At 51.1% G+C, this 27,154-nt stretch overlaps 9 protein-coding genes across 9 annotated transcripts; 4 read left to right on the top strand and 5 right to left on the bottom strand.

Annotated features, from left to right (window-relative positions):
• Positions 1–853: 853 nt before the first annotated feature.
• PtrM4_045040 (BetA, Choline dehydrogenase and related flavoprotein) lies at positions 854–3,028 on the top strand (the record flags this gene model as incomplete). Its single annotated transcript, XM_066104552.1, has 5 exons — positions 854–1,323; positions 1,383–1,412; positions 1,465–2,341; positions 2,413–2,914; positions 2,976–3,028. The coding sequence occupies 5 exons, from the start codon at positions 854–856 to the stop codon at positions 3,026–3,028; spliced, it is 1,932 nt and encodes a 643-aa protein (XP_065959116.1).
• A 409-nt stretch (positions 3,029–3,437) lies between these two features.
• PtrM4_045030 (DUF1929 multi-domain protein) lies at positions 3,438–11,187 on the bottom strand (the record flags this gene model as incomplete). The annotated part of the gene is made up of 6 exons (XM_066104551.1): positions 3,438–4,137; positions 4,197–4,391; positions 4,442–5,486; positions 6,521–10,863; positions 10,916–10,981; positions 11,036–11,187. 6 exons carry the CDS (start codon positions 11,185–11,187, stop codon positions 3,438–3,440), a joined length of 6,501 nt encoding a protein of 2,166 aa, XP_065959115.1.
• An 898-nt stretch (positions 11,188–12,085) lies between these two features.
• PtrM4_045020 (uncharacterized protein) lies at positions 12,086–12,892 on the top strand (the record flags this gene model as incomplete). The annotated part of the gene is made up of 1 exon (XM_001937234.2): positions 12,086–12,892. The coding sequence occupies one exon, from the start codon at positions 12,086–12,088 to the stop codon at positions 12,890–12,892; it is 807 nt and encodes a 268-aa protein (XP_001937269.1).
• Positions 12,893–13,187: 295 nt separating this feature from the next.
• On the bottom strand, positions 13,188–14,543 carry PtrM4_045010 (Fringe multi-domain protein; the record flags this gene model as incomplete). The annotated part of the gene is made up of 2 exons (XM_066104550.1): positions 13,188–13,361; positions 13,458–14,543. The coding sequence occupies 2 exons, from the start codon at positions 14,541–14,543 to the stop codon at positions 13,188–13,190; spliced, it is 1,260 nt and encodes a 419-aa protein (XP_065959114.1).
• Positions 14,544–15,569: 1,026 nt separating this feature from the next.
• Positions 15,570–16,476, bottom strand: PtrM4_045000 (uncharacterized protein; the record flags this gene model as incomplete). Its single annotated transcript, XM_001937232.1, has 2 exons — positions 15,570–15,913; positions 15,972–16,476. The coding sequence occupies 2 exons, from the start codon at positions 16,474–16,476 to the stop codon at positions 15,570–15,572; spliced, it is 849 nt and encodes a 282-aa protein (XP_001937267.1).
• Positions 16,477–17,180: 704 nt separating this feature from the next.
• Positions 17,181–18,282, top strand: PtrM4_044990 (Tas, oxidoreductase (related to aryl-alcohol dehydrogenase); the record flags this gene model as incomplete). The annotated part of the gene is made up of 3 exons (XM_001937231.1): positions 17,181–17,238; positions 17,291–17,767; positions 17,816–18,282. The coding sequence occupies 3 exons, from the start codon at positions 17,181–17,183 to the stop codon at positions 18,280–18,282; spliced, it is 1,002 nt and encodes a 333-aa protein (XP_001937266.1).
• Positions 18,283–19,205: 923 nt separating this feature from the next.
• PtrM4_044980 (SPS1, Serine-threonine protein kinase) lies at positions 19,206–20,398 on the bottom strand (the record flags this gene model as incomplete). Its single annotated transcript, XM_001937229.2, has 4 exons — positions 19,206–19,565; positions 19,627–19,850; positions 19,916–20,190; positions 20,244–20,398. 4 exons carry the CDS (start codon positions 20,396–20,398, stop codon positions 19,206–19,208), a joined length of 1,014 nt encoding a protein of 337 aa, XP_001937264.1.
• A 2,038-nt stretch (positions 20,399–22,436) lies between these two features.
• On the top strand, positions 22,437–23,453 carry PtrM4_044970 (MIP-T3 multi-domain protein; the record flags this gene model as incomplete). The annotated part of the gene is made up of 1 exon (XM_001937228.2): positions 22,437–23,453. One exon carries the CDS (start codon positions 22,437–22,439, stop codon positions 23,451–23,453), a length of 1,017 nt encoding a protein of 338 aa, XP_001937263.2.
• A 2,191-nt stretch (positions 23,454–25,644) lies between these two features.
• Positions 25,645–26,504, bottom strand: PtrM4_044960 (acetyltransferase; the record flags this gene model as incomplete). The annotated part of the gene is made up of 2 exons (XM_001937227.2): positions 25,645–26,304; positions 26,361–26,504. The coding sequence occupies 2 exons, from the start codon at positions 26,502–26,504 to the stop codon at positions 25,645–25,647; spliced, it is 804 nt and encodes a 267-aa protein (XP_001937262.2).
• Between the last annotated feature and the right edge of the window lie 650 nt (positions 26,505–27,154).

Genomic DNA, 27,154 nt, shown 5'->3' with positions numbered 1-27,154 from the left:
TTCCCTAGTGTAACTGTACCTAACACTGGATAGGTTCCTTTCTCCGCAGTTCGCATACGCGCATCTGTAGCCGTCTTTCTACTAGGTTAAGGGCATCGAAGTGGCGCAGTGACGATCGAAACGCAAAGGATCTAGATACTTGCTCGCTTAGCTCCAAGTACGCCGCACTCTTCAGCTTTCCCCCAACCGGACGAAAGAAATCACTCAACGAGTGGACCTTTCTAGGGTGCCGGTTGATCGTAGCGAGTTCGCGTGTCTTTCCACACAGGTTTGAGGGGGAACGAGCATCATGGAGTCCTCGATTCCAGTGACCAAACGAAGAACAAACAACCGCCACCGTTAGTCTCCAGGACTAGGACGATGGTCACAAAGAGTGAGAGACGTTATCTTCATCGTTGTGTTCGCGCCTTTACCTCGGATTTTACAAGACCTCCAAAGAGAACCGCGGCACTCATCCAAATGTACCGTTTGATCTTCGTACACAATCTCGGGTTGTATCCATGTCATCGCACACTTTGGATGAAACATCGCCAATCGCAATTTGAAGAATGCAAGGGGCTCGCGTTTTCGGAAAATAATCAAAGTGCCGGCAAAAAAGATGGGGTACTTATTCGGCCCGGTCAGGGGTTTGACCAGCTAGAGTGCTGATCTATTTCGTCATGTCAGGGATCCATTTCGGCTGGCGACGAAAGCAGAACGAATAAATCCGCAACAAGGCCGAGCCGTGCGTACGTCCGTATCTGTTGCGATACTCTCTCTTATACCCTCAGGTCTTCCTTGGTAATAATTCATCGCGCGATACCCTTTTGCTAAACACACTCGTTTATTCTGTTCTGTGTCATTCGTTATCACCATGCATCTTCAAAAGCATCCGCTCGTTACTGTACTTTTGACAGCTTCATTAAGCCTCCCCCAGACTCATGCCGCCCCAATACTAGACTCCCTCGTCAACCCTTTTCTCGAATCGCTGAGTTCAATACTGAGCGGTAAGGGGCTAGTCCAAGGTGTACTTGGTTCTGTAGAAGGCGTTGTTGGCGTGGAGAAGACTTATGATTATGTTGTCGTGGGTGGTGGCACCGCTGGTAATGCGATTGGTGTGCGCCTTGTCGAAGCGGGTTACTCGGTTGCGATCATTGAGGCTGGGCTTTACTACCAGATTGGAAAGCCTGTTCTAGGTTCAACGCCTGCTGGTGGAATTGTGGGGATTGGAGCCAATCCTCTGGACTCTGATCCCATCGTTGATTGGGTGTTGATGACGGAACCTCAAGCAGGCGCGGATAATAGACGAGTGCATTATACCCAGGGAAAATGCCTGGGTGGATCGTAAGAATACGCTTGGTCGGGACCTTCAGAAGACTCCACTAACGTAATGATTTATGCAGTTCCGCGCTCAACTTCTTAATCCACCACAGGTAAGCAGAGTTGTCTTTGCCAACAAAGACCATCCACTGATCTTTTCTCCAGAGGTACTGAAGGGTCATACCAAACCTGGGCCGACGCTGTAGGCGACGACAGTTACACGTTCGCCAACTTCGAACCTTACTTCAAGAAGGCAGTCAGCTTCACCGAACCGAACAATGCCATACGCGGCGACAATGTCACTACCCAGTACGAAAAGAGCGCCTTTGAGAGCCCAGGAGGACCTATCCAGATCGGGTATTCGAATTATGTTTCCCCCTTCTCGACGTGGATGGAGAAGGCCCTTCTAGCCCTTGGCTTGAAGAAGACAAGCCAATTCGACAGTGGTAAACTGATGGGAACGCACTACACCCAAACCTTCATCCGCGCTAAGGATCAGACACGCAGTGCATCGGACGAATACATCCGGACAGCGCTCGACAACGAGAAGCTTGCCGTGTACGCAAACACCCAAGCCCAAAAGATCCTATTCAATGGCAACAAGACATCGACCGGTGTCAGAGTTCAGTCAGCAGGCATAACCTACGACATTCACGCCGCGAAGGAAGTCATTGTCTCGGCTGGCGCCTTTCACAGCCCCCAGCTACTCATGGTATCGGGTGTTGGTCCTAGGGAGACGTTGCAAAAGTTCAACATCGACGTGGTTGCCGATCGCCCTGGCGTCGGCCAGAACATGTGGGATCACATTATGTTCGGGCCAGCCTACGAAGTCAACTTCAACACGCTCGACAACACGCTTCACAACCCCGTCGCGCTGGCCGATGCTCTGACTGACTACATTACGAAAGGCCAAGGCATTCTTTCATCCAACGTCGTCGAATTCCTCGGCTGGGAAAAGCTGCCCGAAGAATTCCGCAAGAACTTCTCTCAATCCACCGTCGAAGCCTTGAACCAATTCACCGACGATTGGCCAGAAGCTGAGGTAAGTTCTCACCATCCTTGATGGTAACGATGATAACAATGGGCGAATACTAGCCGCTAACCCCTCGATAGCTCATCAGCGGAAACGGCTACATCGGCGACTTTTCCCTCCCCGCCCTCCAACAACCCCTTGATGGCAAGCAGTACGCCACAATCCTCGGCGGCATCGTGGCCCCCACCTCCCGGGGCAACGTAACCCTGCAATCGGCCTCCATGACCAGCGCGCCTCTGATCAACCCGAACTGGCTCACCTCGCGCGCCGACCAAGAACTCGCCATTGCCCTCTACCGCCGCATGCGCCAGATCTGGGCCTCGGAGACCATGCAGCAAGTCGTCATCGGCGACGAATACTGGCCCGGCAAGGAAAAAGATAGCGATGAGGAGATCTTGGCCGTAGTGAGAGACAGTCTGATGACCATCTGGCATGCGTCTTGCACGTGTAAGATGGGCAAGAAAGAGGACAGCATGGCAGTGGTCGATCCCCAGGCGAGGGTTTATGGGGTCCAGGGCTTGAGGGTTGTGGATGCGAGTGCGTTGCCAATCTTGCCGCCGGGTCACCCTACTAGCACAATTTGTAAGTTTTTCGATGAGAAGCTTACGCGTCTCTGTATGGATGTTTGCTAATCTTTGTTTAGATGCGCTTGCAGAGAAGATTGCCGCTGGAATTATCAACGCTAACAAGCAATGAGAGCTGCACGGCAGTAAGAACTGGAGAAAGCTGCGGATAGGAAACGATGCTAAGCATCCCTCTTGACATTGCGGAAGATGGACTTGAGGTTGCACGCTCGGGTAAGACGGCTAACTTGTGAGACTATTTTCTTTCGGTTCCTTTCTTAATGTGTATTCATAATGAAGCGAAACAATCAACTTGTTCATCCCGTTGAAACATGACCAGACATGAGCATCCTGGTGAAATAAATCAAAATGCTTGTGAATCAGTGCAAAATCGAAGAGGTTATGATCGCAAACATGAACCAGACATATATTAAAGTCTCTGAGAACGTATAGAGTTCATAAGTCAGATAGGCTCCCAGGATGAAAGAGAAAAGTAATACACATTACGTATTATGTATGTCTAAGACATCCTCCAACCAAATTTACAGAACTACCTTGATCGTCTTGCCTATACTAGGTGTACCAGCAGAGTCGATCGCGAACAGCAGCCAGTAACCTGGAAGTGCGACTCCCGGGTCGCCAGGAATTGTCACTGTATAGCTCGTGTCACTTCCTGATGAATCCAATGAGATCCTTCTCTGATCTGTATTAACGGTATGGGTAGCGGTACCAAATCTGACAAGCGAGAATTTGGCGACAGATCCCGTCGTCGAAATGCTCAGAATTTCGCCCAGTCTGACGCTAGAAGCTACAGTGCTTATTTCAGGACGTGTCCGCCGTGTCCCGTCGTCGTTGAGTAGGTAGGGTGGCACAAAGATTTCCGCGTCGAAGTGGTTCCTCTCCGATACACCACCGCAACCACCGCACAAGCCACCGCCGCCGCTGAATACAGTAGCATCCGGCATGAGGATGGCTACTGAGTGGTATGTCCTCGGAATTCGCATAGGGTTGAGTTGCGTCCACTTCCCGGTAGTGGGATCCCATAGCTCCGGAGTGAGTTGTGCCGTGTCGTCGATGAAGGGCCGGAGTCGTGATTGCCCACCAGTGACGAAGACTGTCCCGTCGGGTAGCACAACACTATTCGCAAAGCCTCGCCCATATGCCATGGACTCGGTTTTAGTGACAGTTGGGTTTGTCTTCGGCGCACCAATCGTGATAACGTAGGCATTTGTGCGTCCATCACTGAAAGAAAACAACGTCAGAACAGTTGCAACTCAAGATCGGCAGGTTGGAATTCATACCTGTTCTCGTAGTCGGACGCCCCACCTGCGGTGAGTATCTTTCCAGCTGTGGCGTCGAACATGACTGCATTTCCGTTCATCGCATGCCCATCATCCAGCCGATTACCGGCACCCGTGGTGCTTCCAGATCCGACTGTTTCGTACCAGTTCATGGCAATTGAAGGACCGGCTTGAAATACAGTCTGGTTCTTCCATCTGTAGTTGGTCAGGAAACAAGTAGAGGTTGGGAAAGGCGTTGAAATTACCCAAAGAGCCAACCGTGGTTATCCGAACGGTATACGCCTCCACTATCAGCTGTAAGCATAGGGCTGACAAGAGCGTTTTGTAGCAGAGCCCAAGTATTCTCGGTAGTGCTGTATATCTCCCCATCCTTGCCGCCTCTGTTCCCGCTCCATGAGCCACCGATGTTGAAGATACGTCCGTCGGAGCATGTGGTGGTAGATTGATATCCCCGAGCAATCCGCATGTCGCTTCCCGCTGTCCAAGTGTCGCTAGAAGGGTCATAGATGCTGGTCTTTGCAGCGTTACTGCCTCCCGTGACGACTACACGGCCGTCAAAATCCAGAGAAATGCCTGGGCAGAACATGTCGTGCTGTGTATTGGATACCTGAAGCTGAGATGACTCGCCCGTAGCAGGGTCATAGGTTCCTGTTTGGGTAAAGCCTCTCGATCCGCCAAAGCTATCCTTCGCAAAGGCCGACCACATCAGCACTTTTCCGTTGGGGAGCAATGATACGGCTGTTGGTACGAGCGGGAAATCCACCGTCTTCTCCCATGAGCCTTTGCCTGCTGCTGGCGGAGTGTATTCTGTATCCTGGAAGATGTTTATCTCAGCAATGGTAGTGAATTGGTTTGCAGCACTTTGAGCCTCCGAGGTAGCTGTAATTTTCACATATCGTCCTCGTCTCACAACGAAAGAAGTGGTCTTCGTTGTCGCATCATTGTTGTAAGTGCCGACAGCTGCGACTTGCCAGCTTGTGTTGTCGGTACTAACTTCAATCCTGTGTCCCCCAATCCTGCCATTGGCGCTGTCGCTCGGGCGTTGCTGGAGGCTAATGGCGTTGATGTTATAGGACTCTTTCATATCCACAACAATCCAATGCGGTAGAGTGTCGGCAGGCGTTGGAAAAAACTTGGATTGCCAGAACGTGGCTGCATCCCCATCAAGCGCTTTAGAAGGCTCATAATCAGCTTGGAAACTGTCCGAGGTTGCCGTCCATCCTGAACGGCTGATAGCAACAGAGGCAGAGTCGGCCAAAAGCGCTAGGGCGAGAATTGTGACGGGAATCGCTACCAGACGTGTATTAAAGCTCATAACTAAGTCTTGAAAAGTGCAACAAAGGCGTTGCTGCTGATGTGAATCTTCCCGTAAGGGAAGCCTTGAACTTATACTCGTTAACAAGGTTCTGGTGTCATGTCAGCTTCCAAGACGCCGAAACTCTGTACACATCCTTTCCTCAAGCATAACCATTCGTCTCGTACTCGCAAGCTGTCAATGATGCGCTCAAAGCTTAGCCTACTTAGCTTACAATAGCAATTTCTATGGCCAACGTGGAACCTCCCGTCCACATGAAGCTAAGAATAGACATGAGGAAGACATTGCCGATTTACATGGCTGACGGACATAAGCCACTGCGTATGCAAAGAATCGGTTCACGAAAAGAGTATCATCTATTGACTACAGTGACTTTGCAGGGTGGGCCCGAAGGTTTTTGCTCAAGACTGCCCAGGTGATCGACGGTGTAGACTGCAAGGAGGTAACTATATTGGGCTGCATACGGTACTAGCCGCATGTCGGAACACCTAGGAACGAACACCACATGATCGCGCCGGGTGTTCGGATATCGTATTGATTATGTGAATCATACAGTCGCGAAATACCACCTACCATTTGAATAAGCAGGCGCAAAGTCCAATATTTGATACATGCAGGACCATCTCGGCTGAACATCACGGCAACTACGAGTGAGGCGAGATTCGGGTAGGATCGGTGACTGAGATCATGCATGACCGCCGCCAATTCTCCAATAAACCTTCAAACCGCTAAGCCCGTATTTTAGTCTTGTCAATCTGTCGTCCCAAATACCAAGGCTATTATTGAAGTAGTATGGTCAAATAACAGTATGAAATATGATATGACCTATTTTCGAAAAAAACCCCAAGAAAACCGCTACCAAATACCTACACAACAGTACCATTCCTTGCACCACCACTACTACTACCACCACCACCACTAAAATACGCACAATGAATCCGATACTCGCTCGTCTCCGCGCCGAATCCTTCCAACGCAACAGCATCAATCGTCCTCAGCGAAAACGTACTAATATTCATAGCCGTGTAATCTCTCAGCGGGATCCTCAGCGTAACCGGACTACCATTCATAGCGCCATACGCCGTACTCGGCACGCTTAGCCTCTGAATCAACGCAGAGCCGGGACATGCCGTACCACCACTCTGCAACTGCACATTGAACGTCGCACCCGTCTTAGCCGTGACGTTCAAGACAAGGAACTCAGATTTCGAAAGGTCGGCGCAGTTCTGCAGCGAGTACCAGTACGAGCCTGAGATACTGGGTTGTAGGACGAGCGCGCCGTCGGACAGGACGGGCGCAGTTTCCATAGTGCCGTCGTCGCTTTGGACGTAGCCGTTTGCGTTGCGGGAGGCGGTTCCGGACGTGCAGTAGTTTAGCCAGGCGGTAATGGGACAGGTGCATGTTTGGGGTGGGGGAGCGGCGGCGATGGAGGTCAGGCTGATGCAGCCGACTTTGACGTCGACTTTGGCGGGGTCAAAGCCGGAGAGGGCGATGCTGTCGAGGCGGCTGGAGTTGATGCCGGGGAAGTCGGAGAAAGGGATTTGCGCGACTTGGTAGGAGGTTGCGCCGGTGAATGTCACGTAGGAAGTGATGGGGACCGAGGATGGAGGCGACGTTATGGTGCACATGTCGTCCAACTGCCAGCGCATTGATACCTGGAATGTGGTGCCTGCCGGAGCTGCGAGGGAGAGTTGAATACCCGTCGCATTCAGCCCCTTTGCATTGTAGCATGTGGAAGCGCCGAATTGAGAGTACCAGTACGCATCGCTCTTGGTTCCCATGTCGAGAGATCCATCGCTACTGACGGAGTATGAGGCAAGAGTTCCCTCGTCCGTCATTGGGCCAATGAGTCGGTTTGTCCGTGGGACTTCGGACACAAACGTGCAGGTGTTCAGGATAGTTCCTGAGCAGAGCGCACAACCAGGGCTATCGGTCGGCCCTGTGAAGACCAGAGAGTGGAGACGATAGATTGCGCCGGGAGTATTGAAGTTGGTCATGACGAACGACTGGAGGAAGTCTTGGTTGAAGCTAGCGGGGAAGCGAGAGAAGGGAATAGTGAGCTGTGTCGGCGCAGCATTGAAGGTGACTGGGATGTAAGACGTGACTACATTCATGTTGCAGGTCTCACCGCCATACTTGAAACCAATGTTCGCGGTTGCCCCCTGTGGGCCTGAGACTGTGAGTTTGATCGCGTTGTAAGAACTGTTCAGTGCCACGCATCCGGATTGCTGTGCCAGCAACGAGTAGAAGTAAGAAGACAAATCTTTAGGCACTAGGTCGACTGCACCGCTGGTAGTCTGTTGGTAGGATTTCATCGTCTTGTCGTCTGAGATGGGAGCACCCAAGGCGTTGGTCTGCGTCCTGAACTCTTTCGGATCGCAGAAGTCGAGCACAACATAGCCAGAGGCAGTCGCGCACCGTGAACCAGTAGAGCCAGAGGCTGACCCACCCAGAAGAGATATCCATCGCATCGTGAAATTGCTGGCAGAAGAACCACCGCTGGGTTTAAAGTTGCGTAGTGTGATGCGGCTGACGGAGTTGGTGTCGAGTCCTGTGAATGCCGACATGGGGATCGTGATGTTTGCAAAGTTGTCCTGGTTTAATAGGGCATAGGTTGCGGTGTTGACGGTGGATATTGTACCAGTACCAGCACCAGAGGTCACAACCACGTCGAACGAGCCACCAGACGGACCACGGGCGTTGAGAGAGACTGCGGTGTACCCGGTAGCGTTCAGATTGATTCCATTGACGGCAGTGTCGGTATAAAAGTACGAGTTTGCGCTCGACGGCAGCAGCTGCATTCTCCCCAGCTCAGAGAGTTTTGCAAACGTCATCGAATTGTTGAAGTCAGTCTGACCAAACATGTTGTTGATACCAGTGATCCACCGATCAACGTTCTGGAATGACTCAATCGCAAGACCCGGAGTACGGTCTTCTCCCGGGGCAGTAACGCATCGCTTCTGAATCTTGATATTGTCAACGTAGATGGGTGTCTGCGCTGGCGAGATGTTGCCGATGCGTATACCGCGAACATGAAGCATATCCTGCCCCTTGAAGTCTGATAACGGAATAGTGACAGTGTGGTTCAAGCCGTCGGCAGCGGCGTATCTCGTGACGTCCAAGTATGTGGGACTCTGCACTTCAGTGTTGCAACCAGAATCGTACGAGACAAGTTGCACGTAGAAGGTGACTCCTGGAGGGGCGACCATGTCAAAGTAGAGATGCGTGTAGATTGTAGCGTCAAAGCAAAAGCGTGAAATCTCCGTGTAGTACGAGTTGACACCGCTGTTCGTAGTTGCAGTGAGCTGCAAAGTGCCGTCCACATTATTTGACGAAAGTCCTGTCGCAACAGTCTGCAACAATAGTAAATTGACGTTTTTGCTGCCAAAGTAGAGCTCGAGAAAGTCGTCAATCATGACGTCCCATGCTATGCATTCTGTGTCTCCGATCGGCTTTGGCGTAAAGTCGGGGCACGTGGATTCGGATGCATTGGTTGAGCCGACGGTGAAGAAAAGCGTATAAACGCCCTTGGCTGTGTTTCGCAGTACCACAGCATTCGTCGACTCGTCATGGGAAAGCTGCTGACAGACTGAGAGTGAGCCCGTGGCGGATTTGAAGGCATAAGTCCGAGGCACCTGCAGAGTGAGCCCTTCGGTAGCGCCGTCCAAGCGGACCGTCATGGCCACAGATGAGTTGTCCGCTGCCGTGATGTCTACAACGGCGCGGTCGCGGTTGGTCCACCAGTTGGCAATTCCTGTCTGGTTGAAGAAGACTGCAAAAGGACGCACAGTATCGTGGAGCGCGCGCTGGATCTGAATCTTGTCGAACACGGCGTCTGAAGGATGGATCAAGATGTTGTAATGTCCGCCATAGCGTGCCATATTCTTAATATCTTTGATCTGATTCGAAAAGTCCGAGCCTGGAAAGTCGGCACTGCTCATGTTGCCATCGCCATCCGACCATTGGAGTGGGAACTCGTAATAAGGCAATTCCTGGAAAGACTCGCGGTTATGCGTGACTTGAAACGGAAGATGAGTGAGGTGAGAATTGCCTGAGCACGAAGATCCACCAATGATTCCCATGGCGACGCAATGGGAGGCTTGGTACTTGCTCCACGCAAGGTTTCCCGGGCGGTAAGTAGTCATGTTATAGTTGGTCTTGAAAGCGTCTTTGAGCACGTATCGAATCAGATAGGTACTCACGCGGACCTCTCCAGATGCAGAAGCAGCCGATGTGTAGAAAGAGAGCCCGCTAGTACCTCCCTTTATGCATGTCTCTCCATTGGGGGGTGTCCCGTCAGCGTTGGGACCGCATTGGTGAATATACGGCGCATAGCCTGCGTTGGTGCCTTTGACAAATTGTTCATTAAGAGTGCCATAGGAAAACTCCGCTGCGTTGGGCGAGTGGCTGACAGTATGGCTGCCAAAATCGATGAATGGGTACCCGTCAGGACCATTTCGGAATCCGGTGATCTGGTAGATGTACGGAACACCATACTGGAAGTACGCATTCTCATAAGCATCCGTGATGTACTTGGTGTGAAGGTTCAGGTTGCCCGCCGCACCTCTATCCTGTGCGGCGGCTGCCATGCCTTGCCCGTGCGGGTATGAGACATAGGTGTCAATGTCCCAGGTGGTAGTGAAGGCGAGTCCCTTGTTGTAGGGAACTGTCCATAGGCTTACGAAATGGGGACTGGTAATGACGATGTTCTTAATGATGCGTGTCCCGATGTCATACCCGGGGTAATAATGTCCATCGTACCATGGCGAGTAACCACCGCCCTCGTTCTGAGCTTGAATGAACAGATACCCAATGTCCATGCCGAAGCTGTACACGTATCCGCTCGCACCTGAAGGCTGATGCTTGACAATTGCTGCGTTGGTCGTAGATGTGTCTGCGCTGTCCACGCCATTGTTTCGGACCTGGTATTTGGCAAGTGTTTGCGAGCCGTTGGCAGGCGTGTAGCCAACATTGACAAGACCGGATTGAGTGTAGTTTTCATAGAAAGGCATGTTGATGTCGTAGTAATCTGCAAAATCGAAACCACGGAGAGCCTGTACAGGGGTCTCGGTATTGGTCAACTGCAGAATGGATCTCGCACCACTTGCGTCTACAGTAGAGGCGGATACTCCTGCGAGAGCTTGAAGAGCGGTAGGGACTTGGTTCATGAAGATCAGCCTACCGCCTTTGGCAACAAAGGAGGTCAAGGCCGCGACATCCGCAGAGCTCGGGCTGTAGCTCACGCTCGGAGATGTGTAGACAAGCAAATTCCGACATTGAGACGAGATGTTGAGTGATTCGATGACCTTGACTTGTAAACCGACTGTCTTGAGAGAGAGCGTAAGTGGAAGCCTGCGGTGATGTTAGTTGGTGTGCTTGTTCGTAGCTTCCGGACATGGTTCACCAATTGGGGTCTGCTTTATAATCTGGTAGGAAGATGTTCAAGCCCGAGTTCGGTCCAGCTGCGTGTCTTTGGTAATACCGTTAGTATAATACCATGATGATGTGCGATTAGTCTTCTAACCTCGATTGAGAAGGTACAGTAGGAGGTAAACTGTCTTCGCTCGGGCTCGCACTGGTACCTGCGGGTCCGACAAGAGAGTATATATCCGGCGAGACAAAGGCCTGACATAATTGAAGGACAGCAAAGAGCGACAGAAGTATTAACGAACGCATGCTTGATGCTTCCCGTGACGAGAAGTACACTTTGCAGAAGATGAATTGAAGAAAGAGAGAGTGTTGGACCCCAGACCCGACTTCTTGGGCGACTTCTAAATAGTAATGTCAATCAGACAGGCGGGAGAAATCGCCGGAGTAGCCAGGGGCAAAAAGCTAGATGTCTGGCTACGCTAAATAGAGGTGGAAACCTTAAGAAGCAGAAATCGGGAAAAACTTCATCGTCTAGTCCGCTTGGGGCGCTCAGTCAGCCATGGACAGCGACTACTGTACTATATTTAACGGTACCTGCACTACCTGACAGTACCTGGGCCCCGAAGCTTCTATCCCGGTAACCATAACGCGGGCGAACGTCATGGCGCAAATGGTAAAAGTCGACGTTTTTAGTCCTCGTTTAAGAGATTTTAATTGGAGCGGTGGCTGACAGAAGGTTCGCGTTCGTATAATGACACTGTTGGGACTGGGGATCCGCCATGATTCCTACCTAGGTAGATGTCGTGGCGCCGTCGCAAACGTACTCGCTTATCTAGCGGCGGGGAAAGGGGGCCCCGACAACGGGATCTTCTTTGCTTCTCTGCCTTGTCCCGAGGTCGATCCGTAGACATGAGTAGTTAGGTGTGACCACGAGCAAATCTTGTTGTATGTTGTGCATTCTTGCGCGAGTCCTTGGCAGGAGACATGGTCATCCTCTTTGAGTGATGGAGCGCTATCAAAGGTTGGCATGATCAGATAACACTCAGGCCGTCTCACGCCACCACCACCACCACCACCATCGTTGCCTGGCTGCTGCCTATAGGCTTCTGCCTATAGGCTTCAGCATGTCTAACTTGGCGCGCATCGAGTATATCTTCACGATAACTGCTGGCTAGAAATGTCAGACAGCAAAGCAGACTTCACAATGAGTACCACAGCAGCACCACACCTCAGACGTTCAAAACGCAAACGCAACTATGCAGCCATCAAGCAAGTCCATGCGCCAACGCCAGCGCCAGCACGCAAGAGACGTGCGCCTAAATCCGTCTATGCTGCAACGGATCCTTCAATCGTTCTTGACAGCCATGGCAGCGTCAATGCGGCCGTCACAGACAATTCAACACGGCAACACACCAACACCCTATCGCGGTTCCTAGCCCTCCCACGAGAGTTGCGAGATGAAATATACAAGCACATTCTAGACCAAGACAACTCATCAACGCTGAAACCTGGGTCTCGCAACATCGCCACACGCTGCGGGCTCGCAGGAGTTAACAATCAAATTTCAGAAGAGTTCCTCGATGCCGTCCTGTTCCACGCTCCAGTCATCACGACTACAGTGCGCAACCACAACTTCGGACCGGTCGTCACATTCCTCAATCGCTTGTCCCAGGCACAGCTTACGAGGCTAAGCACGCGCGGCTCTCAGGTCAATGAAGCAGATGATGATGCGAGACCGAAACGCAAGATGAGAATTATTCTTTCTTACTCGGCAGGTGCCAAGGACAGTCGTGCGCATTTGAATCGCTGGCTGGACCGGTTTGACGTGCCTGAAAAACGCGGCAAGGAGATTGAGTTTGAATACGAGGGCGATGGGACGTATAGGAATGGGGGGTACAAGCAGAGACCAAAGACGCGGGACAATGCAAGTGCAAGATGGAATGAGGAGGCGGCTAAGATTGGCACGGCTGCTGCTAGGGGTGTTCGAGTGTTTGGTGGATGGGGATTTTAGGGCATGAACTAGAGCCACAGGACAGACGCGGGATATAATAGTCTTCTGTGTTGCGGAGCCTTGTACACTACCGCTAGCTATCCAACTTGGACATTAATGGCCTAATCTCTCCATTCCATCAATATGCACAAGAGTCGCGATGCTCGGCTAAACCAACCCAAAAAGAAATACACCTTGGGGTATCAAACGCCGTATCCATGCCGTGAGCCCGTTGCTTTGTGCTCTCCAAACAAACATTAGAGATATCGTACAAATCGCACATATCATATCATTACCCGTATTGTCTCGTAGATCCTCATGGATTGGAATGCACAAATCTTGCGCCCTGACACGGCGATCTCGCCTGCTTGAACGCCTTGATCCTATCCATGATCCAACCCGATGTCCATTGCCGTCCGTCCTGCGGCCCCTGGGCATGTCCCAGACGTATGGCATAGCCTAGCGCGCATTCCGTGCCCGAGTACTCGAACTGTACACACTTTGTATCCTTTTCGCATGCTTTTTCACAATTTGCCACGGAATGGGTCGGGCTCTGCTTCTTCTGCTTCTTCTTCTTCTTGTACACGGGACCACCGTCGGACATGTTTGACCAGTCGTCTTTCCTCGCTTGTAGTTGTGGTTCGATCATGTCGAATAGTTCCTCAAACATGAGGGCGCGTTCGGGGTGTCTACGGGCTCGCTCCCAGGTGCTGAGGGAGGTGAAGTCGGATTCGGAAAGGTGATGCATGGTGATGATGGCCTCGCACCATTGTTCCCGGTCGAAGCGCATGGTATCTGGCTTCTCGCCGTTGAACATGGGCCAGTAGCCGCGGAGAGACACGCCGCTCTTCTTGAGGACCTGGGCCAGTATCTCGTCGCCGCAGCAGTGCTTCGCCACGTCGACGCCGAAGAAGTGGGTACCGGGAAAGTGCTTGTTCTCGCCAAACATGCGGCCAAGGGCCATTATCTTGTCGAGGGCGGCGCGTGAGAGGACGAAGCCGGAGCCGCCGTGGGCAAAGGTGGGCTTCTTGGCAGGCCAGACTGGCGAGCCAAAGTAGTAGGCCGTCTTGGGGGAGAAGGTGGAAAGGAAGCAGTAAAGATTATCGTAGTTGATGTACGTGTCCAGCTCGAGGAAGACGTACCACTCCGACTCTGGACGCATGTACGAAGTCCACTCCATCATGGGCAGAAACTTGTACTTGTCCAGCCGCCATCCATCCGGCGTCTTCTCCTGGTCCGTCGCATTCAGGGCCTGTATTCGGTCGTATATGTCAAAGTCGGCGTTGTTGAACTTGTACTCGGGGCGCAGGTGGGCGAGCGCATCGGCAACCTCGAAGCCGTGCACTTCGTCCTTGCGGTCCGAGAAGATGACGAGATCCTGCTTACAACGGCCCAGCCGATTCAGAAAGTTTGGCAGCTGCGTCGCAACTTCACCGTGACCAATCTTGAGCACAAACGTCACGCCCTCCAGCACGCCCGCGCTGAAGGGCGAGCACTCATCGCCAAATCGCACCGGGGGAACAGGCGCGGAAACAGCGGGAGGGGGCCGCTCAGGAAACACGTCATAGCCGCGCTCACCACGCAGCAGGCGCGGAACAAAAGACGACAGGAAGAAGACACAAAAGACAGCAGCGGCGCACAAGAGACGCAGCGGCGTCAATCGCACCATCATGTTTGGTGGTGGTGCGATGATTCCTGTACGAGGCCCGCTCTCTCATTACCGTAGCTGCGGCCTGACGCGTGAAATTGCCGATGGCCTCGCCTTTCCGACTAGCCGGCGAGCGCGCTTCTTCTTTCTTCCAACTCATCAGGTGTCGTCATTGTCAGCATCGCTTTAGGGTTTGTTTAGATACATCGAGTACTGTCTGCAACTAGCAGCTATCTTGACACCAGCCTGGCAACTTCACTTACTTAACACTCGTACCTGTTGTCCAGTTTCGCTCCTGCCTGCCCGGGCATTGACGGATGGCGCCTTCCCTAACAGAGCATGGTGAGTCCCTCCTGCCTTGTTTGTCAGCTTCCAACCCTTCCTCCAAAGAGCTTGGTGTCCACATCACAACGTCACGTCTGACAATCCTTCTATTTGGTGAAGGAGCCGCCAGCTTACGATTTGGACTTTGATGGCATCTGATCTGGTATTTTCGGACTAATCGGACACGTATCTATGCTACCCCCAGCAAGCACTCCAGCAAGCACTCCAGCAAGCACATCAGCAAGGCCAGATCAAATGATCTTTTTGTGGAAGCCCCACTTAGGACACAATAGTGTTATGTGTTTACCTATTGTGTACTCCATCGTTGCCTGCAACAAGATCAAGCTGCGATAACAGACGATAAGGCACCTCGCGGGCAACAGATTGGTTTGGTAATAAAGCCTCGACTAGCCTGTCGCCTTGGACAGTGTCATTTGGCCAGTCTCCCAGTCCCAGTGTTGAGAATATCACAACAAAGGCTGTGTTGGTGAATACAAGAACTGTTAACAATCAGATCACAATAACATAATACGCTGTCTGGAGCATACGAGAAATCACACCGTAGTAACCTAATACGTTGTCTAGAGCATACAGGATAAGCATGACAGAGTTCAAATTACAAGCTTACTGGGAGTTCATACCAAAACATAACTGCGTGTACCACTATACAACAATAGTTCACCTCCCTGTAAACCAACAACACGTCTGTTAGCCACAACACCACAGCTAGAAAAGCATAACAGACACTTCCACCAGACCCGCCACCACCACAGCCATACCGCGCGTACTCCTCCAATCTACACCCACCCCAGCAGACGGCACCCGACTCCCCTGTCTGACGTCCCTCGGCGCCACACAAACCACCTGCGTATCAACAACCTCCCCATCATAAGACGAAATCACCACCGGAACCGGGCTCATGACATATTCATCATAATGGTCAGATTTCCCTGCCTCGGGACTGATGCCGAAGAGATCGTGTGTTCGGTAGTCAGAGGGAAGGTTCCAGTTGAGGTATTGAGGAGGCGAGGTACTGACGCAAGTAGTATTTGTGGCGTTGACTCCGGTGACTTTGTGTATGGGTTAGTCTCCTGGGACGGGCAATAGAAGAGAAGGGGGATGGCTTACCTGTACTGACGACTGTGCTCTTGGTGATGACGGGTGTCTCACCACACGCGCTTTTGATCGCGCTATCAGAAGTCATGAAGCCTGGACACTCGACCTCGCCATTGTTGTTGGTGTTCATGGGGAGCGCCAATTGCCGTTTCAACCCATCGATGCAGTTTTGTGAGAGTACGCCACCACATCCGTTGGCGGAATCTCCTTGCTTCTTATCGAAGATGCTGTTGAACATGGTTGCGCAGATCTGCTTCGTACTGCTCTCGGGTGCGCTGATGTAGGTGTAGAGCCATGGCATGCCCTTTTCTGTCGAACCCTTGGATTCACCAAATGTCACTGATACGTAGATATCGGATATGTTTACCGTGCCGGAAGAGTTGACGGGGTGGTCGTTGTCACTGTAAACGCGGCAAGACGGGCCAGTGGTATTTGTTGCATTTTGGGCAAGTGTGGAGGTTCCGAGTAGGGACAGCGCCAGGAGGAGGGATTTTAGTGAGTATGTTGGAGGTGTCATGATTATGAATTCTGGTTGTTTTTAATGCTCTACAAATGCGACATGTGTTGCCTTCCTTTTGTATGCTTCAGAGAGCCAGCGCGCATCGCCCACAGCCTCACAGAAACGACGTCATACATGCCCACTACCGTTCGTTTTCCAGCTTTTAGTATGTAAGACTGTAAGCCTTACGCTTCACCGGGCGCAATCTAATTCTGGCATAAGCTTTGACCCAGATCTAGCTAAGTTGGAACCCTAATCGCTGTCAAAACGCGGGGAGTAGCTTGATTGGACAAGAAAGACATGATATTCATTCTGCTATAGTAGTATGGTGTTTAAGACCACAATGGGAGTAATGATCGTATTGTTAGACGGTGCGCCTTGCCGGGTAATACGGCTAGTAGGTGCACATCCGACAGTCGGGTCGGGCTGAGTTAGTTCGGACCAAATGACTTCTTTTCAACTATGAGTATCTCGTACCGTACGACCATGCAGCTCTTGCTATACCTTTCAATTCATCCGAACATTATATTGACCACTTCAGGTCGAAGCTTCCGGGCGGCAAGGAGCGCATTAGACTGGTAATACCGGACATAATGAGCTTTATATCCGGGCGGGGCACCCCACTGTCGTCATTTTGCGACGACGATGGCAGTCGCAATGCTTTATATCCAGACGCGGTACACATAGCTTCATAATCGCAGGAATTCCTACAAACACACACAATGCCTCTTCTAGCACAGAACCCAAAGGATCGAGTCATCCTCGGGTTGATGACCTTTGGTACCTCCTCCATGCCTACCACTTTCGAAGTACCGTTACTAATGATGAACAGGCCCCGATGAGACTACAGGAGCACGTATAACAGAATTTGACGAGTTCACGAAGCACTTCGACTACTTCCAGGCCCAAGGCTATGATGAAGTCGACACGGCTCGCATGTACGTCGGCGGCAAGCAGGAGGCATGGACGCGTCAGGCAGGATGGAAGGACCGTGGTCTCACCCTCGCCACCAAGGTGTACCCGTATGAGGCTGGTGTTCACAAGCCCGAAAACCTAAAGAGCCACTTCACCACTAGCCTTCAGGAACTAGGTGCAGACTGCGTAGATATTTTCTACCTACACGCACCGGATCATTCTGTGCCGTTTGAGGAGACTCTTGGTGCTGTCAACGAGCTGCACAAGCAGGGCAAGTTTGTCAACTTGGGTTTGTCCAACTTTGCGGCTTGGGAGGTCGCTGAAGTCTACAACATTTGCAAGGAGCGAGGATGGGTCAAGCCGACCATCTACCAGGCCATGTACAACGCCATTAGTGAGTAAATTGACTGTCCGTACATTGATTTGCACTAACATACTTCAGCCCGCGCAATTGAACCAGAACTAGTACCAGCCTGTCGCAAATATGGAATCGACATCGTCATCTACAACCCACTAGCCGGCGGCCTCTTCTCCGGCAAAATCAAGTCCAAAGACATCAAGCCCGATGAGGGCCGTTTCGGAACAAAAGCAGACCGCGTGGGAAGCATGTACCGCGACCGGTACTTCAAAGACGCCACTTTCCAGGCCCTCAAGATTGCCGAAGATGCTGCACAGAAACACAATCTGACACTGTTAGAAATTGCTTTGCGGTGGTGCATCCATCACTCTGAACTCAAGACCAGGGTCAAGGGCGGGAACGATGGCGTGATTATTGGTGTTAGCAGTTTGAAGCAGCTTGAAGGTAACCTGGCAGATCTTGAGAAGGGACCTTTGCCAGATGAGGTTGTCAAGGCGTTGGATGAGGCTTGGATGGCTGCTAAAGCTACTGCGCCGACGTATTTCCGGTGATTCAAGTTCGTGTCGTCAATAGATGGGGAATAGCGCAAGTGTAGGATGAGAGACCTCTTAGTGTCGTAGAAAGACAGTTTAGCGAAGAATTGGGCATTCGGTACACTTGAGTATATCAATTGTTCATCATATCATACACGACAATCTAACCATACTGCCCATCCCACCAATGCACATGTTTCACAACCTTTTTCCTTACTCCGTTAGTTTCCGCCGTCCCTTTAAGAATACTCCGCTTTTTCTGATGATCCCCCTCCTCCCTTGCTTGTTCCTCTTGTTCCTCTTGTTCCTCTTGTTCCTCTTGTTCCTCTTGTTCCTCTTGTTCCTCTTGTTCCTCGAATCCTCCGTCTAAACCCTCCCTCTCCTTTTCTGCTTCTTCTCCTTCTTCAGCCTCACCCAACGGCCCAGGGTTCAAAGCGTTTGTTGGAAACTCTGCCATCGACTCTTCTCTACTCTCACTGGAAAGCAGATAATCAGTATCCCACAGATCTTGTGATGAGTCGCCAGACATGATTCGCTAGTGTAGAAATGATGTGAAGGTTGTCAGACGATAATGTAGGAGATTTGAGCGGACGCTGGGGTATTTGTAGGCTCCTCGAATACATATGACGATGATTATGTGTTGGAATAAAACGTTTGTAGGCCGCGACTGTATGTGCGAACGCAGAGGTGAGGTGTGTGGGAGTGTTTGGTATCTGCCCTGGTTAAGGATAGGCGATTGATGATTGCTTATGCTACGTGGGTGGAACACTTTAATGTCAGTCCAGGTTTTTCTTGTCGCGACTGGCAGATGAGCTGGCATACGCACTGCGTCCCCAATTTGTATGGGTCCAACGAGACATTATATACCAGCAAACCAAGTGTGAGAACATCTGCAACGTCTCCTACTAGCTTCTCTACCTCCTCGCCACCTCATCTATCCGTCAAGTAGCCTCCTGCCACCACGGATGCGCCATAACCTCGTGTATTGTTGACCTGGCCGTCGGGTCAGGTTTCGTCATTCTAGATATCATATTATATGCCTCAGAACCCAGTTCTTGTCCCCACACCTCAAAGCTCATTTCTGGCTGGTCTTGCACCGCCAACTCAGCCATTTTCGATGCTAATCCGAGAGCCTTTGTCCATTTCTCGCTAGCGATCTGGTTGAGAAGGCCCTTATTCGCTGGCCCAAAGTACAAGAAGTGTCGCGTTAATATCTCTTGCTCTGGGCTTATGCCAAGCTTGACGAGGTCCTGGTAGTCGTTGATGAGTAGCACTTCACCAGCCCCGAGGGTATATATGCACTGCGCGAACGCTTAGCGTGGAGTTCTTCGAATACCCATGAAACGGCGTGGAACAACTTACGACCAGTCCGAATGAGTAGATATCTGATGCCTTGGACAAACCTCTCCCGGTCTGTCCTTCTGGACTACGCCACATAGCGTTCCCTACTGCATGAGTAGTCTGAAGCAGCGCTCCCGTCTCCAACTTAACAGCGATGTCAAAGTCACCTAAAGCGACGTCGGTGATTGCTTTAGTACCCTCTTGGTCGCAAGTCCAGTTGACTAGTATACTATCGGGCTTGATATCTACCAAGATATATTTTTAGTTAATAGTTCGTGACGGAAGATCAAACGTGGGCTGGTGATCATACCGATATGGATCCAGTCCTTGCTATGTAGTTCTCGTATAGCCTCTCCTGTCTGCCGCAAGACTTCCTTCCGTGCTGCATTAGAGATTTTTGAATCCTCCTGAAGCAGTCTAAGCAGGGTATGTTGGTAGTATGGATAGATTAGGGCGTTCTCGTCTTCGTTGGAATCAACATGCATGCGAAGCCGACGAGACTTAGGGAAATCGGCTGCAAGGCGTAAGGACAGGTCATAGAATAGTTTGGGCACACGCTTGAAAACGAAAGACTGGTCATGAGATCTAAAACGACTTTTGTCAAGTGAAACTCCAAGTGTGAGGTTTGTATAACGTACTCGGCTTTGAAGATGTTCAATCTGGGGTCTTTGCGCTCCTGGAGCACCTCACGCTGAATGTATACACGGCCAGATTTGCCAACAATAGTGGATGCCGTTCTGATGCGTATTCGTGAAATTAGGAGTATGTGATGAGCATGACGATTGAAAAGCATGAGTGGAGAGTTGGGCAACAGGAATATCTAGGAAAGGGGTTGTATCAATAATTAGATGTTCTTCGTAGTAGCTTAAGAATGGTGTTCCTGTAGTGCTGTGCTGCCCACTTTTGTGAGCCTAGGCGGCCACTTGATTCTTTTAGGTAACCCGCGATCGCTGCTTTATGTACGCGGCATCTCAATCACCACGGGCTTGGTGTGAGATTTCTCCAAGTATACCGCTGTAGCGATATTGAACCTACAGTATTTACAGGCTAGCGGTTTGGTACTAAGGCGCGGGTATCTATCAGACATTGATGCGGAGGCGGCTGCTGTAGAGTCGTACTCCTCCCGCAATAGCGCACCATGATAAATTGTGTTCCGTAACACTTACAACGTACAGGGGTGTGTCTTCAGTATGCACAGCGTTTACGTTGCAATCACGGTACGTTATGAACGAGTAGTAAATGCAAGCAAAGGATGCAGGATTAAGCTTGCACATGCACCCTTAACTTGGCCGCAAAGCAAACAATCCTGCTTCGCATGTTGTAGTAGCTACCAACATACACCACAATTGACTACTCGCCAACAGTCGCCCTTTTATACGGCAATGTGGCATCCGCAGGCATCCGCAGGCATATAGTGGTCTATTTGGTAGGGTAAACATGCTGGATTATGACGTGATTCCTACTCGCATCTTGCCAGTGGGTGGTGTAATGAGGGTAGGAATTTTTCTTGCTAGGGCGATTGTCTATATATTCATTAGAGTGCCCGTGCATTCGATGAGCTCCTTTCAAGACTGCGGCGGCGCCGATGCTGTCCCTGTCGATGTTCGGAGTCACACGGCAGTTATGATGTCGACGGGCTTTGCATGCTTGCGACTGGTCCTTGATTCATTAGAAACGCCACGATTTATTGGGAACAGGCGGCTTCGAACGTCTATTGGGTGTGTCGTTTCGGAGCTACCAAGCCTCAACTCTTCTCAGCTACCTAGGGGTCTAGGCGAAGTGAGTTGCGAACGCCGTCTGTGCAAAAGCAGGAACACACACTGTCGCGCTGTTGTGCAACTGGGGCGCAGCCATGTCAGACGCCAGGGCCGGGCGGGGAATGATGCAGGCCGACATTCACCCTCGCTTATGCAAGTGGGGGGCCAAAGCGCGCCAATGACGTCGCTCAGGCCCGATAGCGATAAGGAACCCAAGGGGTCGGGGTCAGGCGGTCATGATGCTGCAGCTAACAGACTCCAGTATGCAGCTAACACGCATATCACCCTCCTACACGCGACTAGAGCGGCCGCGAGATGACCGAACTCTGCACCCAGGATCGTCCCGCAACCGTTCCGCCGCTCTTCTGTACAGCACAGGTGCCACGTAGCAGCGACGCAGGTACGCACAGAAAGCCGCACGCAGTAGAGCATGAACTGCCGTTGGTGAGTCCTGCACCATATAAGAATGACAGCCGGCCCTGCCGCCGCGGTTCCCAGTGTCCTACATTCCAATTTCACAGCAGACCGACGGCTGCAGTGCGCCGGACGAGGGAGTCGATCAGCTGGAGCCGGATGTATCATGTGGCCCAGTAAGCCACTCTCTGCAAACTTACGAATCAGTCCCTTTCTCGCACACCATCATGTGGGCTTTTGTGTGATTGGAGCGCAAACCCTCACTACAAGGTACATTGAAAGGAATCCTTTCTTGTTTTAGCTTCAGACCATGCGTGTCAAATCGCTCTATTGGAATTTGGCCTCCACGCCGCGAATGCGGTGCTACTTGCTCCCTTGCCAGGCCGGAGCAACCCTTTGTCTTCACATGATCTCATCATCTTTCACGCCGCTTCCCTCCGTCATATGTCCCTTGCTTTGAAACGCTGTATTCCTTGATCCAATCACTGCCTTGTTTCGTGTCAAATAAGTATTACCCTGCCTTGTCCCTCGTTGTTTCCACCCATCACCGGCAACTCCGAACTTCGGCATCCATATGCATGCAGTCGCAAACACTTTGAATCTGGATACTGGACTCGAACATTGGGCGCATAGCGATCCGAGACGTGCCTCTTGGTCGCTATGTGCTGGTCTTTCAACTTTGGCTTACCAGGCAAGAAAACCCCCAAAACCTCGCCGTCAAGCGAGAAGAAGAGACGGGATAGGCCTTCCGATGGTGCGCTCCGTGGAGAGGGGAGAGCAGTAGCAGAAGAAATCTCAGAGAAGCGCAGTTCAAAGGACTCTAGCAAAAAGAGACGGTCTGCAGACTCAACCCCGCGCTCGCCGCGTTCACAGCACCACAAAAGAGAAAGGGAAGAACATCGTCCACGGTCGCAGCTTCCGTACGAAGATGCCTACCGGAGTCGTGAGAGGTACCGCCCGGCTCAGCATATGCAAGTGCCGCAGACCTACCACCGCTCAGCAGAGCCCGCAAGCGTCAATTCTTCTCAGGAGACTCTGTTGAACCCACGACCCCACCGAAGCCAGCATCATCGGCGGCGTCACCCAAACCAAGCGTCGCAAAGCACTCTGCGCGGGCGCGGAGCAAAGCGCGACCCTCCACGACACTCAAAGTCAAAGAAGAATATCCGGCCTGAGCCTTCACGCGGCTGGTCACTCTTTGCGCCTTCGCCTCCAAAGACACCAAAGCGCGAATCTCGCAGTTACAACACTCTGGACTCGTCGCCACGCAGTCATCGCTCCTCGCGCCAACCTCACTCCGCTTCGCCTTCTCAGACAAGTCCGGAGTCTACAAGGTCTCATACACACCACCACCGTTCTCGTCAGCATCAACCGTCAGCGCCTTCTACCCGCCAAGCTCGTTCGCGTACGCCGAACACAACTGCCCGCCGCGTCCCGGACAGGCGTTTTGCCGTCCTCGCCGCTACCAACCAAGCGCTCGAGGAGGTCCGACAAGAAGCCTTTGCGGCGCCATCTCCACCCCCAAGACGTGAAAGGCTACGCCGGTACGATGGCGTAACCATTCCTACTTCTCAGATTCCTTTTAACTGGGACTGCGTAAGCAGCTCGCAGACTTCAGCTGGACATGGCGGCCGTAACGGCGAGTCAAGTACTCGGCAGAGGCGCTCTCGTCGTTGAAGCGTCAGATTGGCCAACCCAACGAACAACGCATCTCGCAGCTTATACAAAGCGGCCCACAAGTAGATATGGCGACTGGATGTCGTTGTAACTGAGCTGACATTACTGGGCCTGGCGCATGCATGCGCATGCGCATGGCGTGTGATATTTTCTTCTTTCTATAGTTATTCCCCGTCGTACAATTCTTCGTTTTTGTCGTTTGTTGGATACCCCCACCCCGCATAACCGGTCGTTCAGGCGTTGTTGCATCACATCACATCACATCCTAATACCCCTGCATTGCATTTACATGTTGATTTATTCTTTATTGCATGTAGTGGACGTGTCGTACATATTCTGGTAGTAATAGATAGACAATGAAGACGTGAATCTGGCCACTCGCTCACTGTCCGTCTCCACATGTTGTGCATAGGAAATGATCAGCATAACTGCGCTTGTGATATGACTCACGCTCGCACTCGTCTTTCTCGGCGCAAGCCCACTAAGGCCCACATGCGATGCGCACTCACCCGCCCGCACCCGCATTGCGTCCGCGATCGCTACATGCTCTCTCCCTGTTGGACAGTACTCCGTGTTTCTTTGGCAGAGTCCCCCGTTTACAAGTTGTCATAATAATACCTGTTGTGGTGACAATTGGAATGGCATCCTTGAATACCAACCACAACGACATGCAATAGATTATAAAGTAAACTGTTAAGCATGGCGTAACTCTTACTCTGTACCAATCGTATTCCAAGGCTCGTATGGCATACCTACCGTATTCAGAGTTTGTCGAATGTCGCCAAGTGGGTCAGGGGGTTGTGCAGATGGTTCAAACTAGTGGAACACCAACGCCATGGAACCAAGCTACAAGCGGTGCTATGCAGGAGAAGCTCTAGTACGTTAGTGTACCATCATTCAGTGAGGTCTTCGTCGTTCCAGGGCTCCGTTGCTCCGAAATCACATATTTGTTCTTTCATTATTTACTGCTCTACTGGACAATCTTTCATCAAGCATTCTTGGTCCAACGGTAGGATAATTGCCTTCCAAGCAATTGGCCCGGGTTCGACTCCCGGAGGATGCACAACATCCTTCTCTCGATTGCGCGTTGTGAAATTACTTTTTTGCCCTTTTGGTGGGTGGTAGGTGATGTTGGGCGATTTTTTTGGTTAGTGGCGGGGACGGCAAGACTAGGCGAAAACGATGCGTCTAGAACACACGTATTGTGTTCCCCGAGTCTTCTTGCCTGTAGAAGCTTGAGTACATATTATTTTGCTTTTTCATTCTTGCAGTGTCGTCTGCGGATTGTTGGATCGTAGTATACAAGGCGCAGGGGACGTTGTATGCATGTAGCTATTCACGTTTCTGTTGGAACAGAGACAGAAGCATAGTATATCAACACCGTGAGTGTGTCTGGGATACTAAAAGGAAATTATGGGAGATGCATAGCAGTGAGAGCGTAAGAGGTACCTTCTATTTCACCCGTCGCTTTGCTTCCCTATTTTTCGTCTGTAATCTCCAATCTCGTCATCGTTATGCGCAGATGTCTGCCTGCTGCTGCCGTCACTACCACGGTGTCGCAGAACGAATTGAACGGCCTTGGGGCTCGCCTATCACAAGCACTACTACAAACAGCCAATAAATCAGAAGTCTTTTTTTATTTCTTCTTATCTTTTCTCTCTCGCTATTTTTAGCCCTCCTCTACTCTTCTATATATATATATCTCTCTCTCTATTTTCTCTTTTTTTTCTCCCTTCTTGTCTACTTTTGTCTCTTTTTTTCCTTCTCTTCTACTCTCTTTTCTTGTACTCTTATGTTTTCTACTCTCTTCTCTTTTACTCTCTTCTTCTTTACTCTGTTCTTTTCTACTTTCTCTTCTACCTCTTTCTCTCCCCTCTTCTTTTCCCGCTACATTGTTACTAACCGAGTAGTCCTTAAGCTAACCTTTGAGCATGGCTTTGAGCATGGTGGTATCATTACTTCTAATAGTAATAAGGTAGTTAGTAAGACAGCGAGCAACTTGAGGCTGATTATCTGCATTGGGCTTTTAGGGCCTGCCGGCAGAACTGTCCATGTGTCACTACCAGGCAAAAACCATGGACATGCTATCCATACTAAAACATACATATCCTTGGAGAACACATGTCATTCCCAAAACTAAATGCTGACAATAAGTACTCAAAGTAAACTACAGCCCTGACAACCTCGAGTTTCAAACACCCAATTTCTCCCCCGTATTCTGCACATCCCTCTCCTCCGCCGACTCCGCCATCCCAGTAACCCCGGGCCCCCTCCTGACCATCCTACACCCATCCACCGTCTCAAACCCCAGATGCAAATACACCGCCCTCGCACTAGGCATACACTCTAGATACATAGGCGTAGCCGGAACAGTAGCATCCGCCTTCTCAATCGCCCATCTCATCAACCGACTCCCAACGCCGCGACCTTGATACTCCGGCCAGACAAGCAGCGGCGCCAAATACCAATGCGGCTTACCATCCATCACCTCTCTCCTCCTATCATCATCTTTCTCAATCTCGCTATTCCAATCAGGCGCAACATGCGCCCACATTTCCTCAACCTCGGCATCGCTCCAGCCGAGCAGGGTTTGCCAGCCGTAATGTTCGACAGCGCTGCGGCGGAAAAGATTATGAACGTCCGGGTTCGAGGGCAGAGACCAACCTGCCACACCGATTGTTTCGCCTGTGGCCACGAGAACGGCTTTGACAAAGACGATATGTGCGTACTTGAAAGCGGGTAGGAGCCGTTTTGCTAGCAGCGCGTGACGTAAATGTTCTGCAGGGCGTAGTTCTATGGGCTCTTTTTGAGCCCACCACTCGGCGGGGAAACAGATGTAGAAGGCTTCTGCCTTGTTATAATTTAGTGGTTCTGATGAAGGGTTCTGCAGCGGGAGTGTAGACGTACGATTTTGAGAGCGTCGGTTTCGGTGCATATCTCGGTTCGTAGGTCGGTGTCTGGTAGGCGGTTTGAGGGCTCAGTCGGCATGCTTTGGAAGCCATCGGTCTGTTCTGTCGGGACTTTTATGAAAGCAGCTTTTTGCTGCGCCATTTTTGCTCCGTTTGGCTTGTAAAGTGTGGGGTTATTGTGCGTCTTTGGCCGGTTTATTGTAAGAACGACTCGATGGCTTAAGGCAGACGTAGTCTTTCATGTTTTAACATCCCGCTACATCGGCGCTAACTAGCTTTGTCCGGGGCTTTCTCGTTCTCTCCTCGTCTGTGCCGTACTCATACTGGCTCATTTCCCACACCGAAAGTCTTGTTCCGATAGACGACAGCGCGAAGATGTTACAAGTCACGAGAATAATGATTCTGACATTTTAACGCTGTGAGTTACGTATTTGGCGAGGGGTTACGGCAGTGGGGTAATCCACCCCACCCTACCCAAAGGCCCTTTGTTTACCAGCATCTAGGTGTCATAAAATACTTGACAGTGGGTAAGCCCTGATAGACATTTCTAACGACTACAGTGACCCCTTTATACTAGTATGTTAAGTATTTTAAGACGCCCGGGTGCCCATAGTTCATTAATCCTCAGCTCGGTCGACGTGGGATCGTGGGCATTACGAGGCCTGCCTCTCTACATATAGGCTAGGGTGCACGGCAGAATAATCATAGCTTCAAGTTGAACTATTAAGGTTTCGGCGGTGAATGCAAGGAAACCTGAGTGTTGTAAATCTACAAGTGCAAACAACTAGGTTC

This window comes from Pyrenophora tritici-repentis, chromosome 10, assembly GCF_003171515.1.
Source record: "Pyrenophora tritici-repentis strain M4 chromosome 10, whole genome shotgun sequence".
Taxonomy (NCBI): Eukaryota; Fungi; Ascomycota; class Dothideomycetes; order Pleosporales; family Pleosporaceae; genus Pyrenophora; species Pyrenophora tritici-repentis.
Note: the sequence above shows the minus strand (reverse complement) of the source record. Positions and strands in the feature narration are given on the sequence as shown.